Below are 22,082 nucleotides of genomic sequence, written 5' to 3' on the forward strand. Positions count from 1 at the left end.
TTTAATTTCAATAAGTGTGAGTACTGTTACCATCATCATCTCCCCCAACAGAATTTATGAACCTGTATTCAGTTGACATGACTGTATTCAGTTGTGTCTTAAGGACACGATCTTTTGAGAATGGTGTCTATCACTTACACATGTAACAAGTATTATTACCTAATTATGATAATAAAACAATTTTACTTATTTACAAAATAATTTTAACAATTATTTGCTATTTTTTTTTAAGTTTCTTCAGAGTAATTCTTAAATAGCTATATACATAATACATATGTAATCTATATGGAGACATCTATGTACATGGAGAGAGTAGAGAAATGGTGATTGAATAAAGTGCCTTCACTCTGAAACCTTACTCATCATAAAGTGCAGATTGTCTTTTATTTTGAGTCCTTTTAATTATAAGTATTAATAAATAAAAAATTCAATTTATAATTTCTTTTGGTTTGGATATGAGATTTTTTTCTTAATGCATTAATATAATATTTATTTTAACATCTAGCACCATTAAACTGATGGTAAAGTTGGGAGTACGGTAGCATGTATGCTAGTTGTTGTTAGAATACGGGAGTAGAGATAAAATTAAGTCAAAATCTTAGACCTAGGATTGGATGCTGTTTATTCAGTTGTCTCACAGGTGAAAGCTGCTATTTCTATCATCTTCTTTCATATCAGGGCCTTTGACCATTTTCTCCTCCTGCTCTTGACATACCGAGTTGTGAGTTCCTTCCACAATAAAATAGGACAAATATCACTCATCTTTATGTTACTGGGCCACAACTGGTCATTTCCTGATTTCACTTTTAAAGACAGATTCCAGTAATATGGCTTCTTCACTTGACTCATACTTTATTATTGCTGTCCTCCTGAACGTAGTAACAAAGCTCATAGACAATTTGAACTATCCGGTGAACATTACATACCTTATTCCTTAAATAGGTATTTGTAAGTTTAGAGGGCATAGAGGCAATGGATTCTGCACCCACTCCTCCCCGCCAACACCCATCCCTACCCAAACATGCAATATAAACATGCTGAGCACAACACCATCACATACATCCCTACTTAAAGAGTCTAGCTTCCAGGTTAGAATGCTGTGTTCCACATCATTGATCTTCCCCCAGCGATTAATTCTGATTATGCAGCTAGTGAGCAATCGGGAAATGTTTGTGGAACGTCTTTCGGATAAAAACAGTGAATCATTAAAAGATAATTTTAGCATCCAGAGACCTAACTGTAACCGGGTTGTGCGGCTGTCCTAACAAAGAATTCACGAGCCCCGTCTGTGAGGAACCAGCAGAAGGAACGCGAGAGATTAGACAGCGATGTCTTCGACCGCCAGCGTTGGGGATTAGAAACACTCCGCGGTCAAGATCGTTGCTTCTGGATAGAGTGGAGGCGGGTGTGATCTCGCAAAGCGACACGTCAGCGCAAGGCACGCCGGGATACCGGGGAGCCCGAATACCGTCACCATGCAACCGACAGGCACGCGGTTGTCATGGAGACCGGCTGGCGACTCCGACAGCCTGGCTGAACTGCTGCCTTCGCCCTAACCCGGGCAAGATGCTTCGCGGGGGCTGTAAAGCCTCTGAGAGGCGAAAACACTTGATCGACCGCTTCAGCTGGCAACAAGACCAAGCGCTGAGCAGCAGCATCTACCTCCTCCGAGAGATGGGCCCCACCGCCTTTCTGTTGAGAGAGGAGGAACCGGAAAACAGGGATTTCAGAGTAACTACCGCCCCCAACTCGCCTCGGCTTCCAGCCAGGCGGACCCGCCCAGTCCCCCCAGACCCACCTTGTGTGTAGCTACTCGCTGCCGAACCTCACCCGCGAGTGTTCCAGACTTTAAAGACGTGCGCATTGCCGAGCAAAATAGTATTTGTTAGAAAAGTTCCGTTATTGGAGGTTAAGGCTCCAAATCGTATCCAGCTCTTCTAAGATGATGCCCCTTGATCTTCGGGCTTGAAAACACAGCAGGTTTTATTTGAGTATATGGTTTACTTTTACGTAAATTCTCGGATCCATTAGCAGTCACTAGCCCTGTAACGCAGATGAAATGAAAATTGTCCAATCTGTTTACAAGCCGTATATATTTGCTGGATAAATAAAATTGGATTTTCTTTACTTTTGTGTCTCTCGGAAGCTAAAACGAGACACTTTTAAAGTGTGGCTTAAATGGCGATTCCTTGGAAAGGTCTTGATGAATAAATATTCTTTTTAATTTTGCTGAACACTACAGATATTTAATTTTCACATATCCTGCTCTCATCAGTCAAAAATCAGCCACCTCTCTACCTCTCAGAAGTTGACCTGGAATCTTTTGATTTAATGTTATTAAATTAAGTTTATTTATTTTAATTTATTTTATTTTAAATTAATGTAAATTTATTTTAATAATAAATTTAATTATTAAATTAATGTCATGCATTTTAAGTATTGAGTACAGATTACTAACCTATGTTTATCTCAGACGTCCTTTTCCCACTTTACAACACTTAGGGCATTTAATAAATAGTTTAAGCCAGTATAGACTTAGTGAGTAAAATTAAATACACTCACTAATTGAAATATATGCACAAAACAAAAACCCGGGAAGTACTCCATTACTAAAAGCCTTTAGCTACACTGCAAAGTAGAATTTCCTTTCAGTTAAAATTTTATAGATTTTTCTTTCAAGTTTTTAAAATTAGATTTCTTTTCACTTGCCTAAACATAGGACTCTTAAAAACAATCTTAGCTGACAATACAATTTGTTGAGCAAGGGAAAGAACATGGGAGTGGAAAATTAGACTGGTGTCAAGAATTACGATGTCCCAAGTAGGCTGTATTTAGCCTTTTGGAGTCACCTGAACTATGAGCTGAAATCTCTGTTAATCCAGTTATTAACTTAATTTTACTCTATAATCTAAAAATTGACTTGAGGGTTTTTCTTTTTAAGTATGCATTTTTATTTTGAAGGTTTCTCTAGGAAATCCTCATGTTTGTAATTGTTCCACATTTCTGAAAGGAGGGGAACTTTGTAAGCACATATGCTGGTAAGTGATGTTGTAATGAAGATCTTCCACAAAAAAACATCTTGGTTTATTACATATTTTGCCTTTTTCGTGGTTTGAGTTCCATGAGATTAAAGAAATTTGGTGTTGAGAAAACATAAAGGTAAAATGATCATAGCTTGTCAATATAGTCAATATAGTTTGGGGTATTTTATTTCAACCCAAAAATTAAGTAAGATTTAAATTGAGAAACATACTACCACCTCTACATGTTTGTAATGTTATTGTTTTTAATAAGAAAAAAATCAATGTTTAGATTATTATGTACAAAGGTGAAATCTAACCATAAATCTCCTTGATTCACATCAGTGATGATAATTACATAGTTCATTATGATTGTTAAAAATTTTATTACATCCTTTTCAGTAACCATTTGACTATGAATTTTCAAAACTGAAGTAGGACTGTACTTTAGATTACTTATGTCAAATCTAGAATTTTTCCTCTAGAGTCAGAACCTGTTTGTAGGGGATACCAGAAATGAAAAACAAAAAAAACTCCCTCCACCTATGGACCTTTCAAAGCTTGCAATTTGGTTTTACTATTTTATATAAAATAGATTTTTTTCCATTTTTATTTTATGCCAGTTTCCTTATGGCAAAGGTGTTCTGTTCTTATTTTTATGTAATGTAACATTTTTTGCAGTATATTAACCATAAATTTAGTGGAAATATAATCCAAGTATTTAATATACTAATGTATATTTAATATATTTAAGTAAGAATTTAAAATATGCTTCCCACTTTTTTAAGAGTCATATTCCATTTTAGTTGATAATATTTGAAAGTATTTTTCTGTCATACATTAAAAGTGATATGTATAGGAAAACAGGAATTATCTAGAAAATTCCTCCATTTCCAGGAGTAGGAAGCTTCTGTGTTAGTTGCTCAGTTGTATCGGATTTGTGACCCCATGCACTGTAGCCCACCAGGCTCCTCTGTCCATGAGATTCTCCAGTCAAGAATACTGGAGTGGGTTGCCATTTCCTACTCCAAGGAAGCTTCCAGGGCAGTTTAAAAGGAGTGCTGTGAATACTTAGATTCCCTCACTAACCTTTCTTTGTGAACTACTCTATGTCATAAAGAAATATATGGACTCTCTGACAAATCTCTTTATTGTAAATGCCTTTTGTTTCCATGGATCATGTGTTTTTCACATACTTATTTTAAAACATAAAGTTAATGTCTTGTAACAGAAAATGATGAGAATTTTAGATTTATACCTAATGTGTTCAGCAAATGTAAATTCTGTAATGCCATTCCTATTCTAAAATTAATAATACCTTTTGAGATTATGTCAAAAATAAATGTTTCATTTTGGTTTTCTACTTTTGGATATTAGGGTCTTGTTGAAAAAATTCAGGCTCCCAAGGAATCATGAATGTAAGTTGTGTTTGTGTGTGTGTTTTTACTAATTTAAAGTTAACAAATTAAAAAATTTTTTATTTAGACATATTCTAAATTTAGGCAGTTATTTTTCTAGGTTATCTGACAGCTGTATGTAATGCAGTTTGTTACATTTAAGACAATTGGAGCATTTTTATATATAACAAAAAAATGTAACTTTATATGACATTTCAAATTAAAAAGCACTTAATAATAAGTGAGATGAAATAATTGCCAGATTTTTCAGTAGACTTTCCCTATGTATTCTAAGCAAGAATTCACAGTAGTTTCTATATCTAATTTTATTTTAATTGTGAGAAAAATAACAAATTGTTCAGATCCATGTATGTTTTTTAGAGTAAAATAATTCTAATGACAGTAAACTCAGTAAATTGAGTTTAAAGTCAGGCATATGAAAATTTTTATAATTTTCAACTTAAAAATAAATTCTAGAGTCCTCAAAAATAAAAGAGAAAGAAAAATAATTCTATTATGGGGTAATTAGATTTGTACATTTTATAATAAAGATGCTATCATTATCAAACTGTTTCCTGCAAAGATTTATTTAACCTATACTAGATTCATCCAAGAACTACAAAGGCATTTTAAAATTTATTAGTAAATGTCTATAATATTCATAACAATTAAAATAATAATTAGTTTTTTTCCAATTCAAGGTATAGATTCTATTTAGGCAAGTTCATTCCCCTCAAACTATTTTATAAGTACAATAACAGTAGACATTTATAAGTTCTAATAGACAATAAATTAATATTATTGTTTCACAGACATTTTTCCTTTATATTCTTCTCTCCACATACACATTCCCTGGTGGCTCAGCAGTAAAAGAAACTGCCAGCGATTTAGGAGACCACCTGCCAAGCAGGAGACATAGATTTGATCCATGGGCCTGGAAATTGCATTTCCTGGAGAAGGAAATGGCAACCCACTCCAGTATTCTTGCCTGGAAATCCCATGGATAGAGGAGCCTGGCGAACTACAGTCCATGGAGCCACAAAAGAGTTGGACACAACTTAGCAACCAAACCACCGCCACCACATATTTTCTTAGAAATGTCTCACATTTCCTGTTTCCCCTTGTTACCTCTGTAAATGTGATTTCTGCATCTCATCAGGAGACCCATATTTCCACCTGCCTTCTGAGCAGCCCAGTTTTGGTGGTCCCACGGGCATTTTGAGTACTCAGTTCCCCCATATGTGTTCCCCTGTCCTATTCTCCAACTCATATACTGACTTTCCCTTTTCTTAGTCTCAAAGCTAGAAGCTTTGGCATCCTTGGTTCTTCATTTCTCATCCTCTTCTCTGGTACAAATCCTGTTTATGTTACATCGTCCCTACTTCTCAACTGTGCTCTCACCTCTCCTCATTCTCACTTTCAGCCAAACTTCATCAGCCGTTAGTACTATTCTCAGTGGCCTCCTTGTTTCCAGCACCTGCACTTTGTTGCTGGCTCCTTCACATTGTAGACAAAAGGTTCTTTCTGAAATGTCACTTACTCTTCATTTCATCCTCTCCCAGTCCTTCGTAGACAATGATTAGATTGTATGAGTTCATGCATATTGTTTTCTTCTCTATTTCTCTGTTCTATCTGCTTGAAGTTAAATGTTCACATCCTCTACACTATTTTCTATATCATGTCACAAGCTTCTTCTATACTACACTGCCCGTTAGAAATATAATGTGAAGCACATGTATAATTTTCTAGTAAACATATTATAAAAAGTAAAAAGAAATAGGAAAATTAGTCTTAATAATATATTTTATTTTAACCCAATACATAAAAATGTCAGCATGTAATCAATATAAAAATTATGAAATAGTGTCTTTTACACTTACAGTACATCTCAACTCAGACACTGAGTTGAGTGTATTTTCATTAGAAATGCTTGATCTGCATTTAGACATCATAAAATATTCAGTTGAAAAATAGATTCAGATAACACATAAATTGTTATACTTCTAAATTTCCAAAAACTATAGATTATTGGTCTTCCATTTAAATTTAAATAAAACAACATTTAAAAGTCAATTTTTCAGTCACACGATCCACACTTCAAGTGCTCAGTAACCAATGGCTATTGTATTGGACAGTACAACTCTACCCAATGATATTCAACAAATATTTATTGTACTGCATTTTAGTTGAGAGCTCTGCTAGGTTATTTTTTAATAAACTGAATCAGATGAATTGCCAATATTTTTTCATCTATGAAAATAGTAATTTCATATGGATAAATTTAATATTTTGTATCATATTATCCTTTGTGTTCTTGAAGGCAGAAATCATGTCATTCTTTTTATTATTAAGTATCCCTGTAGTAGGAAAGTTTGTAAATGCTTAAATTTGATCCTATATATGAATTTTAAAAAATTATATTTCCTACTAAAAGTATTTTATATAATATTTAAAAGATGTTTTAGCTACTCAACATTGAGAGAATCCTTTGTGTACAAATATTCAAAGAAAGTATGTCTCAATAATGTTGAAATTTATCATTTAAATGAAAGCTCGAACAAACATGCATGAAAATTAAAGTAATCCAAAGAAAGCTATAAACAGCTATTCATTAATATTATGTAAAGTATATAAATGTAGAGAAGAAGGTTATTAATAATGACGTAGAAACATTTTGAACATCATTCATAGATGTTCATAGATTCATAGATTCTTTTCTAAAACAAATCTGGAAACAATTATTAGTGTTGCATTCCAGAAACCTGAGACTTGCTTTTATTTTTGAAGACCTACAAAGATGGTTGAAGAAGGAAATGGCAACCTACTCCAGTATCTTTGACTAACAAGTTCCATGGACAGAGGAGCCTGGTTGGTCACAAAGAGTCAGACACAACTTGTGAACTGAGCACAAAGATGGTTACATAGGAATTTTTCATAAAAATATCAGTTTTTGAACACTGAATATTTTTCCCATCACTCCACAAATATTTCCCAGCAAAACCTAGCTTTATTGCCTAATGAGTTTTTTCTAAATGCAATGTCTAGTAAATCCCATCTATTCCTTTTTTCAGTTAAATATTTATGGATAAAATAAAAACCACACTTAACGAAAAAATTTTTAATTCCAACCACAAAGATATAATAAATATTTATTTTCTGTTTTTTTTAATTTGTATTTATACAGAGAATAAATGTAAATGTGGGAATTCTGTGTTCTGCTTTTATCACACACTGTTACTTTATAAACACTTTCAATGCTATATAGTCTCTCTAAGTTGTCAGTGAATGTTAAATGAATTATGATATACTCAGAGTATTATAGTCATAATTTATTTAACGTTCTCCTGTTGTGTGGCATTTATTTCTAAATACCCGTTATATTCTTTTTTATCATGACTCACTTCTATTGATTTTTTAATTAATTTTTATTGGAGTATAGTTGTTCCTGTTATATTCCTTGTATATGAAACTTTTTCTTCTCTCAGTTATTTCTTTAGCCTAAGTCATTAATTGGATCTTGGAGTAAAAGTACTATTGTTTTTATTTAGATATAATTGACATAAAACATTACATAAATTTCAGATGTAAGACATAATGATTCATTGTATATGTATATTGCAAAATGATCACAAAACCACACACTTATAACTTTTTTCTTGTGATGAATATTTTTAAGATTTTTCTCTTAGAAACTTTCAAATACGCAACACAGTACCATTAACTGTACTATTAACTGTAGTCACCATGCTGTGCATTATGCTCCCATGACTAATTTATTTTACAAATGGAAGTTTGCACATTTTGACCACCTTCAGCCATTTCTCTTACCTCCGAGCCACCCTCCTACACACCTTCAGGCAACCATCAATCTGTTCCCCATATCCATGAGTTTGAGGGTTTTTTCCTTTTTTAAGTATTAATATTTTATGTCTGTCACCCTTAAGTATTGCTTTATAGCAATACTTTTGCTGATTTATGATTTCAGCAGCATATCAGTTTTCTGCCAGTTTTGCTTTTTGGATTCATGCTTTAGTCATATTTAACATACTACATATATTTAACAGCATATTTTTAAGTCTCCAAAGTAAATAAAGATACATGGAAAATTTTGAAAAACTGAGATATTTCTATAGTACTAGGAAAAAAGACTAAGTCACACAAAGTAGGGAAAGATACAAAGTTCATAGTAATCTATTCATTCCCAGTAAATTAAGAAAATAGTTTTCATTATTTCATACATCTGACATACCTTTAGAATCTAAAATGCCCTGATATAATATAGGGCAAATGAAACATAGCCCTTTATTTATTTATTACCTTTTATTTAGGTTTTATTCTATATCTGTGACTCATTTTGATTTTAACCCACTTTTCTTTGATATTAATGAAATTGAATATCTTGTATTGACTTATTTGTACTACATGTGTAAATAGTACTTTGACTATTTATTTATTGGAGTAAAACTACAAGCGCTTCCTAAATATAAGGTTTACCCCTCTTTGCAAATGTTTTCCTAATGACATAATTCTTTTTCATATGGTTTTATTAAGTTTTGTCACATATATGTAGGTTTTTGTGTGTTACTAAATCTTACTATTTTTATTTTGTGTGTGTATTGTTTTGATACTTTGAAAGTTGTCCTTCCATAGTATTTTAGAGATTTTTTTTCTGCTAGCTTTTTCATTTTATTTTTATTTTTCCTTATGGCATCCATGTGTAGCTGTATTGGTATAAATTGGAGATTGGTATTTTTTTAATTAGTTTAATTTTCTCCATATTTTTACCTAGTTATCTCAGTAACAGCTAATAAATAGTGCTTCTTTTCAAACTTGTTTCATAATTTTTATTCTTTAGTGAGTTTTGTATATACTTTCTTATTTTTATAATAGATTGTGATATCTGATAAGGTTAACTGTCTTACTCTTCTCTGTTATTAAAGAGGATTCTTTCATAGTCTCTTACATCAATTTTTCCAAATTAATTTCAGAAGAGTTTGTTTCTCCCTTTTATTCTCTGATTCATGTTGTACCACAGAGAATATTTTGTAGCCAGCTTGTCTTACGAAATTTTATGATTCAATATTTCTGCTACTGTGGAGAAATCTTTTGTTCTTCATTTTCCTCCTCATTTTTTAGGGAGCAGATGTTGCTCTATCTCTGTGACAAATAGCCCTCATCCTCCAAAGTAATGGTTAATTAAATATAATACCCTCCCACATTCCACCTGCCACCCTACCTTAGACAAGGAACAGAGATCTCTATAGTCAAATGTAACCGTGATGTTTTCAGTATTTTTAGTGTGTAAGTGGTAATTTTTTTAGGGGAAAATGAAGCTTTTCATTATCTTGCAAGTGATTTTTAATCTATATGTATTAAAGAATGTATAAAATGACTAGAACTCAGGGGGGCCAATAACAGCTGGCATTTTAATGATGGCATGTAAGGAGAGAGGAAGAGAAAAGAACATGGGAATGGGCCAGAGAAAAAAGGAATCTGGGATGCCTTGATCTAAAACTACATGCACTGAGAGCGCCAAGTCGGACAGCAGGATGCAGGAAACTCAGAATTCAGAAACTGCACATCCCAGGGTGTAGATAATACATTCCTCATAGGTTGTCCCGAGGAATACTGACCAAAGCTGTGAAGAGTGTGGCTACCGAGACACTCTTGTAGGGGCGTAAAACTGGGAAAGGAAAATAGGCACAGTGGAGTCTTGCTCTCTCATTATCTATTTACTAATTTACTCATCTAACAAATGTTAATGACACTAACTACTCAAATATCTCTTCCCCTTTCTGAATTTGCACCCATTTCTTTTAATACTCTTGTATGTTGATAAAGTATTCATTTTTGAATAAGAGATAAACATGTAAGAGATGGTTACAGCACAGTCCAAGGATGAACACTGTCATATAATTAATCTGAAACGTTTATAAGGTACTGGTTGTACCAACTCTTTACAGTAACAAGAAAATAAGAGATAGCTTCCATTCTTTTTATAAATAACTCTTTTCTGACCTTTTGGCTCTGAAAGGAATACAAAAAATAGTAAATGTCAGTGTAATAATTCAACCAAGTCTGTCTTTCTGATATTTGGAATAAAACATGCTAACTTTCAGCCTAAGTTGTTTCTGTATCTCCAATTTGCCATCAAATTTTAATACTTTGGAATTTATCACTAGCTGCTTTGCAGTTAGGTCTTGTGGAAAGAGAAATCAATGATTTGCTTCAGGGAATACATCGAGTTCAAACTCCCCAACGAGAAATGAACAATGAAAATGCACAGACTGAAGAAGACGGTTACATTAAACAGAAGGAGATCAGTTCAGATGATATCTGCTCTATTTGTCAAGAAGTACTTTTAGAGAAAAAGCTTCCTGTCACCTTTTGCAGGTGATATGAGTTTTCCTTAGATTCTACAAACTTATGAAAAAATTCTAATTTAGTGTGTTTATAATATATTGTTATGAAACATGTTGACAGAAAAATAATACATATTTAAGCAATCATATTTAGTTGGCCTTTTATTTCCTAACATATCTGTTTAAAGAGGTCCTGTTCTTACTCTAAATATTTCTGGCTACATTTAAAGGGTGAAAATTAAAAAATAATTTCTACTTTATTTCCCTTTTCACTTTAAGTTATTAAAGTAGAAAATTTTCATGTTTTTGTTTTATACACATGAACAAATGCCATGGCTTATAAGCCACCTGTTAATGCAGGAGATGTGAGATGCAGGTTTGATCCCTGGGACCCAAAGATCCCCTGGAGGAACACGTGGCAGCCCACTCCATTATTCTTGCCTGGAGAATCCCATGGACAGAGGAGCCTGGTGGGCTACAGTCCATGCGGTTGCAAAGAGTTGGATATGACTGAAATGGCTTAGCATGAACAAATGCCATTGCTTAGAGTGGTTACAAAGAGTTTTCTGAAAGTAATGATTATTTTACTTTAAAATGATAAAAAAAATTCTCTTCAGCTTTTCTAAATTTCATCTTTAAACCTAAATAATTCAAAATTCCACTTATACATAAATGCTTATTAAGAGTTTTGTATTCAACTATTCTTAAAGGCACTATAAAGCTGGACATGGAAAATTTGAGCAACCACTTGGTATTTAACTTTTTAACTCTTTTTTCCTTGGTTATTTACTAAAATTTTCATCCACATTGTATTTTTTCACATAGCTGCTTCCTTTGCATATTTTGAAATTATTAACTATTTCCCCAAATATTATTTCTCTCAGCAGATATTAACTGGGTACTACCACATTCGTGTTAGTGTAATTTCTAGAAAAAAAGATGACACCTCTGCTCTCAGTAACAATTTTTATTTAAAAATAATAATAATTATTATAATTTTCCTCTTTGCCAAGACTGTATTCATTCTCAATTTAAAAATGAAAAACATAATGATGCAAAATCTTTTACGGCCAATTTCATTGAAATGGGGAGCATTTTGTCTGGAATTCTGATATACTAAATTAAATATGATAAATTAGACTAAATAGATAAGATAGTATTTATGTGTGTGTGTGCTCAATTCCTCAGTTGCGTCCAGTTCCTCGTGACTCTGGACTATAGCTCACCAGACTCCTCTGTCCGTGGGATTTTTCAGGCAAGAATGATGGAGTGGGTTGCTATTTCCCCCTCCAGGGGATCTTCCTTACCCAGAGATCAAACCCGTGTCCCGTGTCTCCTGAATTGCAGGTGGGTTCTTTACCACTGAGCCAGCAGGGAAGCCCCGTTTATGTCTGTAATCAGGCTATAAATGATCAGTTCCGAATCCATTTTTATGGGAAATAAAAATGGTAGCACAGAAAACTTATTTATGTAAATCAACTTTGTTGCATACAAATGGTAAACATGGATTTTATTTCTAACAGGTTTGGCTGTGGCAATAGTGTTCATATAAAATGTATGAAGATCTTAGCTAATTATCAGGATGTGACATTGAACTCTTTCATGTTGAAATGTCCTCTGTGTAGGAAAGACTTTGGACCATTAAATCTTATTTTAGAGGAATTCAAAAACTCTAACAAACTTGTGACTGCAGCTGAGAAAGAACGATTAGACAAGCATCTTGGAATTCCTTGTAATAACTGTCAACAATTTCCACTTGAGGGGAAGTGTTACAAGTAAGTATCTGTTAGTAAAACTATAAGCTTGTACTCTTTTTTTTTTTTTTAATTTAGAAAACTTTGAACATTAGAGTACTAGTCATTTAAACTTCTTTTCTTCCTTTATTTTGTTTTGTTTTGTTTTGTTTGAGGGGTTGGGTTTTATTTTGTTTTGTGTTTGTGTTTGCCCTATATAGGATTAGGCTGCTTATTCAGGAATTTCAGACTAGTGATCTATGTACCTCATAGATGTATCCCTGTACCTCGGAAATTTCAGTTGTTTATTTCCTTTCCTCACACAGAGTATTAACTTTGCATTCTGGTCTAGATTGTGAGTTTGAACTAGCATTCTTTCTTGGAAGCTCTGAACACGGGATTTATAATTTGGCTTAAATCAGTTTGCAAGCTCAGAGCCCTGCTAGAGAGACCTCTCATCCCCTGTAATTTTCTTTGAACCACCTATGAAGTCATTGCCAAAAACTTCTAGGACTGAGCCAGAGGGATATTGACTAGATCAACTGAAGTTAATTTCCCCCAACTCCAAACTGCAATGATGCATGTTTTGTTTTCTTTTACATCTTAAACCACCACAACAAGATAGTTAGGAGAGAAGGAAATTTTCATTATTTTTAAGTAATCCTGAAACTTTCCCACAAGTCCCACAGTAAAATATCAATTAATTTCTATGCTTATAAAATTGTTCTTTCATAATTAAAATCTTAAAAGTTAACTGTACGTGAAGAAGAAAATATCTTGTTTCAACCTTTGTTAAGATGGGGAACACATGTATACCTGTGGTGGATTCATTTTGATATTTGGCAAAACTAATACAATTATGTAAAGTTTAAAAAAAAAAATTTTCTAAAATGCAGTCTTCCTGAAATTACATTATGATGAGTCCAATTAATATATTTGTTAAACCCTCTCATAAAACTATAGACCTGTTTTTATCACCCCAACAGTTAATGATACCTCCCTCTTGGAACTGTTCTAATACTTTGTTTTCTCAATGTGTCACATAAAAACAAATCAGCCAGAGCACTGTTTGCAAAAGTCTTTATTGGAAAACAGCTAGCCTGAGAAAGCTCCAAAGGAGCCTTTTCACTTGAGGAAAAAGGGCAGAATTTTTATAAAGTTTAGCAGGAAGTGTTCAGACAGTTTCTGGAATGTTGGTTAAAGAAAATTCTAGAAAAAGGAAAGACTTGATATTTGGCACTAGCAATCATCGTTTTGGCAATCTGAATTTTTTCAGGAGGGGTGAGTAAGAAGAATAAGGGACTAAGATAACGCCTGGAAAAGTACGTTGGGAGAAATAGCTCAGGTGGGGAATAAGAACAGGTGAATGTCACAGTGTAAATTTTCAGTCTTTATAGTGATGTGTTCCTCAAATGGTTAATGTGTGAGTGGCTTTGGTAAATTATCTTGTTTTTGTTAATGACAGTGTTCTCCTCTGTCCCTCTGACTGCACTTTCTGTCCCCGTGGGTAATTCTTCCTACTACCCCTTAATCCAGGCATTTTCCACTGTTTAGCTCCTTGCCTGCTGTTCCACACTCTCAGAATAACTTCTTCTATATGAATTTGGTTCACAATTATTCACATCCATATCAATTTTCTTTTACAAATTAAAGAATGCACTATTCCACTCCCTCAAATACTAAGATTTCAGGCGTTAGCCTGAAAGAACTATTTCCAGTAGTTTAGTAATGGTTTGAATAAGAGGCAAGATAAACTAGAAAGCTTTTCAGTTCTTTCTTCATTAAAGTTCATAATATAGCTATTAATACTTATTATCTTTTAATTTCAAAAATATCATATATATATCAATACAGAGATGCTTAACTTTTTCTAGCTCAGCATAATCTTATATATTGAATAAATTACACCATTGCTCAGATGTTATTAAGAATCTTTCTTGTGTATATAAATTAATGAATAAATTAATACTTGCTGTTTCTAAGATATCTGAAGGATGTATTTTCCCAAATTTCTCTTGGAAATAATATTTGACAACTTGAGTAAGAAAATAACATTATTATATTGCTTGAAATGTTATTTTTTGGTGAATATTGCGACAAGTAAATTAGAACTCTCTGCTTGTGCCAAAATTTTATGTAAGTAACATATGTTTAGATTGAATTTGGCTGAAAATGAAAATGTTTATCATATCAATAGTTTTTATTGCAAATTTTTTTATACATATATGTTTTTCCATTTTGTGAGGGAAGAGAGGGAATATAATACAATTCTGTTTTCAAGAACCTTTCTACTAAGTATAACTCTAGCATTCAGGAAATCGTAGGGAAACACTGGGTAATCAAATGATAGAATATCCAATAGGCTGCTAGACCTAAGGAACTTTGAGAAAGAGGTAGATTCAGGATAAGGTATTCCAGGAAGACATCATGGTGGGGGTGTGTGGTAGGCAAAATAATACCTTCCCCAATATATCCACATCTTCATGCCCAGAACCTGTATGTTAGGTTACATGTTGTAGGAGAATTAAGGTTTGGTGAAATTCAAATTGCTAATCATCTGACCTTGAAACAAGGAGATGATCCTGCACTGCCTGGTCTCAGTGTATAATCGCAAGGGTTCTTAAAAGTGCAAGAGGGTGGCAAAGAAGACAATCGAAAGGGATACGTGACTATGGAAGGAAGGCACAGAGAGATACTTCATTGCTTGCTTTGAGGAGGAAAGGGACACAAACTAAGCTAAGGAAGGTGGGAAGCCTCTAGAAGAGAGGTCAGAAAAGCAGATCTCCCCTATAGCCTCCAAAAAGGAATGCAATTTTTGTGGACCCCTTGATTTGAAACCCATTGAGACCCATGTCCAACTTCCAACCTACAAAACTGTAAGATAATAAAGTGTTGTTGAAGCTGCTAAATTTGTAATTTGTTACAGTAGCAACAGGGAACTAATATAGGTGAGACTTAAGATGGGCCTTGTCATTATCTGCATAGTTCCCAGGAAATCTTGACCAGAGTTTTTCACCAAAAACCATGAAAATAACTGGATGTTTTTTTCCTGTATGTTTTGGTGTTTTGCATTTTTAGGTGTACCAAATGCATAGAATATCACTTATGCCAGGATTGTTTTGATAGCTGCTGCCATCTTTCTCACTCATTTATGTTTCGTGAGGTACAGTATCCTTCTTGAATTTCATATAGTGTTTGTGTTTGTCCCATTGTAAATCTAAGTAAAATCTAAGAATAGATAACACTCTGGAATAGAGCTGACTATGTCTGAATAAAAACCAAAGACCAAGAGTTTTTGGATAACTTTTTCATAAGGTTTTCTAGGCAGTTGGTTCTTACATCAGTAATTTATAAAATTCAACACAATAACAAATATGTGATGATACCATATATAAATCTTAAGGACAGAAATTAATGGCCATCAAGCTTGAAAATTCATTTTGGAAAAAAAAAGATCTCAACACACCAAATGACTTATTACTAACGATGATTTATGGTTTAAAAATCTCTTACATCACTTGAATTTAACAAGTAAATAAGTGTCTCCTGCTGCTGAACTTACTACACAAGATAAAACATCCACAATTACCATTATTGATTAATAGGTTAAAATTTTACCTTTAAAAGTAATGTTAGAGTAGCTGTGCAACAGTATATAAGAATGACTGCTGTTGCTGCTGCTAAGTCGCTTCAGTCGTGTCCGACTCTGTGCGACCCCATAGACGGCAGCCCAGGCTCGCCCATCCCTGGGATTCTCCAGGCAAGAACACTGGAGTGGGTTGCCATTTCTTTCTCCAACGCATGAAAGTGAAAAGTGAAAGTGAAGTCGCTCAGTCAGGTCCGACTCTTAGCGACCCCATGGACTGTAGCCCACCAGGATCCTCCATCCATGGGATTTTCCAGGCGAGAGTACTGGAGTGGGGTGCCATTGCCTTCTCCGATAAGAACGACTAATAATTTGCAATTTCTTTAATGTGTTACAAAGCTATATTTTTAAATGATGAGTCTTTATCTACATTATTATTTTACTGATATGCATCCTACTGATTTTAATGCATAAGGTGAAAGTTTCCACAAATTACCAAGTAACATTCACTTTTTACGTATTACAGAAGAGAAATCAAAAATGGAGATCGTTGGGGAAAAGGTCGGATAAAACTGTAAAATATGTCGATATTAAAAATGAGATAGAGAAAAAGATGCCACATTTTCAAGAAAAGCAAGAGTAAGATTCTCAGTGAAATTTGTGTTTGGGAAAATATTTAAATTTTCAGTTTGGATAAGTTTTATTCATTTCTTTATTCAATAAATATGTATTGATCAAATACTATTATGTACTAGATGATATAGTATTCAGTGAAGAGCAAAGCTCTGGAGTCAGAATGCTTAAATCCAGTCCTGGTACAGCCACTTTTGGGCTAGTTATTTCACTCCTCCCTGCAACATTTTTCTTTATCTTTAAAATGGGGACAATTATAAAACCAGTCTTATAGACATTTTGTGCATGTGAAATTAATACAGTAAATATTCAAATAATGCTGTCTACTATTATTAATATTAATTCTACCAAAGATTATATTAGGGATATAGTAGTTAGAATAGTTTCCTTAGTAATGATCATCAAAATAAATATAAAATTAAAACTGATAGGAGTTAATATAAAGAAAAAGTACAGTTAGCTATGAGATTTGCTTTGAAGTAATCAGCCACTGGAACTTCCCCGATGGCTCAGTGGTAAAGCACTCACCTGTCAATACAGGAGATTTGGGTTCAATCCCTGAGTCGCAAAAATCCCCTGGAGAAGGAAATGGCAACCCACTCCAGTATTCTTACTGGGAAATCCAATGAACAGAGAAGCCTGGCTGGCTACAGTCCATGGGGTTGCAAAGTCATCCTTAGCAAGTCTTTCTTTTCTCATTGCCCCTCTACTCCACCCCCATGGAAGAGTGTTGAAGGGATTGGTTGTATTTCAAAACCCTGGCTCAGCCTCTTTACTAGAGGACAGTTTTTGTCATACTTATTAATGAAAGAAAATTAAACCTACTATGTATAATTACTATATTGCTATGCTATGCTATGCTAAGTCACTTCAGTTGTGTCCAATTCTGTGCGACCCCATAGACGGCAGCCCACCAGGCTCCCCCGTCCCTGGGATTCTCCAGGCAAGAACACTGGAGTGGGCTGCCATTTCCTCCTCCAATGCATGAAAGTGAAAAGTGAAAGTGAAGTCGCTCAGTCGTGTCCGACTCTTAGCGACCCCATGGATTGCAGCCTACCAGGCTCCTCCATCCATGGGATTTTCCAAGCAAGAGTACTAGAGTGGGGTGCCATTGCCTTCTCCGAATTACTATATTAGGTACACTATAAAACATTAACAAAGTTCATTTTAAAAGAATGGGATAAAATTGAAATATTTTTTAAAAGACAATTTCAATGAATTAACCAAACAAAAATTGTGCTTGTTCATTATATATGTAATATATATATTTAAAATGTTATCCTATGTATATATATTTCTATCCTACATATATGTGTGTGTGTGTGTGTGTATATATATATATATATATATATAGTATGTCTATATCTAGATAGACTGATGATTGATAGATTTCTGTCCAACCCAGTAGACAGTAGATACCTAGCCCATGCCCTGTGGGTGCTCCACACACTTCAGAGATCATAGCTCTTGTCGACTATAAAATGCTTTGTGGGTGTGAAATGAGCCTATACAAAGGCTCTCCATCTCCATTTTCCGTGGCCCTGGCTGGGTATCACACCTCAACCTATTAGAATGATAAATTGTATAACTAATGGTTTAAGAGATATTGTGGAGGTAGGCAAGAGAACATTAGGGATAGAAGGACGTTCCAGGCAGAGAAAATGGAATAAATAAAAGAGTTTCAAGATAAAAAACTGTTTCAGTTCAGTTCAGTTCAGTCACTCAGTCGTGTCCAACTCTCTGCGACACCATGAATCGCAGCACGCCAGGCCTCCCTGTCCATCACCATCTCCTGGAGTTCACCCAGACTCACATCCATCAAGTCAGTGATGCCATCCAGCCATCTCATCCTCTGTCGTCCCCTTCTCCTCCTGCCCCCAATCCCTCCCAGCATCAGAGTCTTTTCCAATGAATCAACTCTTCGCATGAGGTGGCCCAAGTACTGGAGTTTCAGCTTTAGCATCATTCCTTCCAAAGAAATCCCAGGGCTAATCTCCTTCAGAATGGACTGGTTGGATCTCCCTGAAGTCCAAGGGACTCTCAAGAGTCTTCTCCAACACCACAGTTCAAAAGCATCAATTCTTCAGCGCTCAGCCTTCTTTACAGTCCAACTCTCACATCCATACATGACCACTGGAAAAACCATAGCCTTGACTAGACAGACCTTTGTTGGCAAAGTAATGTCTCTGCTTTTTAATATAGCTATCTAGGTTGGTCATAACTTTCCTTCCAAGGAGCAAGCGTCTTTTAATTTCATGGCTGCAGTCACCATCTGTAGTGATTTTGGAGCCCAGAAAAATAAAGTCTGACGCTGTTTCCACTGTTTCCCCATCTATTTCCCATGAAGTGATGGGACCAGATGCCATGATGTTAGTTTTCTGAATGTTGAGCTTTAAACCAACTTTTTCACTCTCCACTTTCACTTTCATCAAGAGGCTTTTTAGTTCCACCTGAAATAATAGAAACACATAGTTATTTTTTTTTTAGTTGATAATTAAGTGACCTTGGTTAAGGCAATTTTTGTAGTTTATCTGCAGAGTTAATGAGAAGTATATCTATAGAGTAATGAAAAGTACAAAGTTTTCTAAGAATATATTTTAACTTTATTCTGAATAACCTTTGAATAACAAGAATGCATCTAACCTTTAAACCAAGCTTTTGTTTTTAAATATTTATCTGTTTTATCAGCTGTTAGTGGCATCAAATTTACATTGCATAATCTAAGTTATGTTTGTTGGTACTTTGGGTACAAAAATGGGGTTGGTATCTTTACAGTACATTCACGTGGTCTAACAGTACTGAAGTAGTAAGCATATGCCCCATGTGAAATAAGTTTCTTCATAGACTATGACCTACAAATCTTTCATAGTAGTCTGAAATATTTAACATGGCCTACCATCCACCTTACTTCCTACCAGATGACAAAGTGAATTGGGTTGTATTTTTCTAAACAGCAGCCTTTGTGTTAGCTCAGCTCATATATATGAAAGTATATAGTTTTCATCAAAATTCTGTTCTGGTTTCATTGATGTGAAAAAGCTCAACTCAAAAAGTTTCAAGTTAGTATTTTTGTTTGAATTTTGTTCTTTATGAAGTTGATGTTGAAATTGGATCCATCTTGTTCAAGATCAAGACAATAGATTTTTAAGCTTTATAATGCGTGAGACTTATTATCTTCAGTTCTAAAAAGTATTGGGTTCAGTTGCATTATTTGTATGGAGGTTATTACCTGTACTATTGATTGTTTCCTGATCTATAATCACATATGACCATTCATCTCTCTCTGCTTATTCTCACTTAGCCAAATTTATACACCAAAACACGTGGTAAAGTCACTGCCCCTCTTTCTGATCACAAAGAACAGTAAACTGCTTGCTCCAGGATACCAGTGTCGACTTTGTTTGAAGGCGTTTCGTCGTGGCCAACATACGAGACAGCTGCCGTGCACTCACAAGGTAGAAGTCACAGCATTTTAGTCTGACTTTCCCTGTAGGGCCAGTTTTCACAAATGGAATGGCAATTTAAGTCTCTCCTTTTACTTTTTTAGTCGGATTATGAGCAGAGATGTTCAGATTGAAGTGTGCGTAGAAAGCTAGAGCAGAGACTATTGAGAAGGTGGTCTGCCTCCCAAGGATGGATTCCTATGAATTAGGATTCATTTCCGTATATACTACTGAGGAAACATAAAATGAGACTTCAAGTTAAATACTTTTGTCTATTTTGGTTACTGATAAAAAGAAAAAGCTTATAGAATATACTAACTTATGATTCTTCAGATGAAGCAGAAATGCTTAATTCGACATAGTTTACTATTATTTCAATGGACTCACTGGAATCAAAGTCTTAATGTTGCTGAATCACTATGTGGTGGTAACCAGGTTTTTTCTGAGATAAAGTTGTTTTAATAAACTTTTATGATTTATGATATTATGTCTTACCATCATCATATAAGTTTTCAACACAAGTTGGCTATGACATTTTTATTATTTAATAATATTCATTAGAAAGTAAGAGTGAAATGGTATCCATTGAGGGCTTTTCATTTTAATGTGGAAAATAGCAATCAGTCTATAACCAACTACATTTTTAAGAGAACTTCTTCAAAATATTTCCATAAAACATGATAGATTGTATTACCTTCCAAATTTATGAAAGTTTTAAAAGTAACACAGTAATGATATGGGAAATTTTATATGAATACTATACATTATAAATAAGATATTGTATCTCTCATTAGCATAACTTTTTTTTTAAGTTTCATAGGAAATGTATTGACAGTTGGTTACTCTACAAGTGCAATTCGTGCCCTATTGATGGACAAGTTATATATAACCCTTTAATCTGGAAAGATAGAGTGGTGAATGGGCATGTACATCATTCTGTTTCAAACACAGACGTCACTCATCTGCCAAAACAGGAAGAATCAGAACTTTTTATTCCTGGTACTGGATTAGTCTTAAAACAAAACAAACCTGGAATTTTACCTATCTTACCCCAACATAATCCTGAAAAATTGAGTACCCCTCAGAGTCCAAATGATACTTATCAGAATATAACAATAGACAATCTATATTCTATCAAACTAGATGATTCAAATTCAAGAAAATCAATCTATGAATGTAAAATTAACCAACATTTTCCCAGCTATCTCCAAGATTTACCCACTGGATCCTTTGGAAAAACATCATCTCAAACACTTTTTCCTTCTATTGATCACAAGAATATAATACATCCAACTGAAAGGAAAAACCCATGTATAAATAAAAAACACCACACTAGTCAAAGCCAGAAGATGAACAAAAGTTGTAAAGAAACTAACCACAATTCAAAGAAGATTCTTGGTAATAAAGTAAGAGAGGACAACACGAGATCAAATACTTTGCTTCCAGACTTAAGTCTTATTGTCAATTGGGGTACAACAAAACTTAGTTTGTCTAAAAGGTATAATAATTGTATGGGGAACATTAGACCAAAATGTAGTCATTTATCCAGAAGGCCTGTATCTCACCCTTTAAATACAAAAAGTCCTGAGCTATCTTTAATGTTGGAAGGTGTTCATTTGTAAAAATTAATTTCTTAAAATCAGAAAATATTTGAATATCAAATGTAAAATTTTTGTAGAACATAATAAATGCTATATACTCTTGACAAATAAATATAAAATTCTCTGCTATTATTTTGCCTACTTGTCTATGAATAATGGCCTATATATATATATATATAAAATTCTCTGTTTTTATTTTGCCTATTGTTCATGAATAACAACCTAAGGAAAGGGCCTCATTTCTTATAAGACTTAAAGCATTGATAAGTATGTTTCAAGGTCTTTTGAATTATAAATAATTTTTAGA

General features: G+C 34.0%; 1 protein-coding gene across 1 annotated transcript; it reads left to right on the forward strand.

Moving 5' to 3' along the window:
- Window positions 1–884: 884 nt before the first annotated feature.
- Window positions 885–21,796, forward strand: ZSWIM2 (zinc finger SWIM-type containing 2). The gene is made up of 9 exons (XM_055574721.1): window positions 885–1,731; window positions 2,962–3,038; window positions 4,398–4,438; window positions 10,600–10,810; window positions 12,303–12,554; window positions 15,591–15,675; window positions 16,625–16,737; window positions 20,033–20,186; window positions 20,987–21,796. The coding sequence occupies exons 1-9, from the start codon at window positions 1,567–1,569 to the stop codon at window positions 21,794–21,796; spliced, it is 1,908 nt and encodes a 635-aa protein (XP_055430696.1). The 5' UTR covers window positions 885–1,566.
- The last annotated feature ends 286 nt before the right edge of the window (window positions 21,797–22,082 follow it).

Source organism: Bubalus kerabau, chromosome 3 (genome assembly GCF_029407905.1).
Source record: "Bubalus kerabau isolate K-KA32 ecotype Philippines breed swamp buffalo chromosome 3, PCC_UOA_SB_1v2, whole genome shotgun sequence".
In the NCBI taxonomy this organism is placed as follows: Eukaryota; Metazoa; Chordata; class Mammalia; order Artiodactyla; family Bovidae; genus Bubalus; species Bubalus kerabau.

Bases quoted from the DNA above. Each gene is read 5' to 3' on its own strand.
- ZSWIM2 (XM_055574721.1), top strand. From the start codon at position 1,567: ATGCTTCGCGGGGGCTGTAAAGCCTCTGAGAGGCGAAAACACTTGATC. The intron at 12,555-15,590 runs GTAAGTATCTGT...TTGCATTTTTAG, and splicing joins CTTGAGGGGAAGTGTTACAA to GTGTACCAAATGCATAGAAT. The intron at 20,187-20,986 runs GTAGAAGTCACA...TTTTTTTTTAAG, and splicing joins AGCTGCCGTGCACTCACAAG to TTTCATAGGAAATGTATTGA.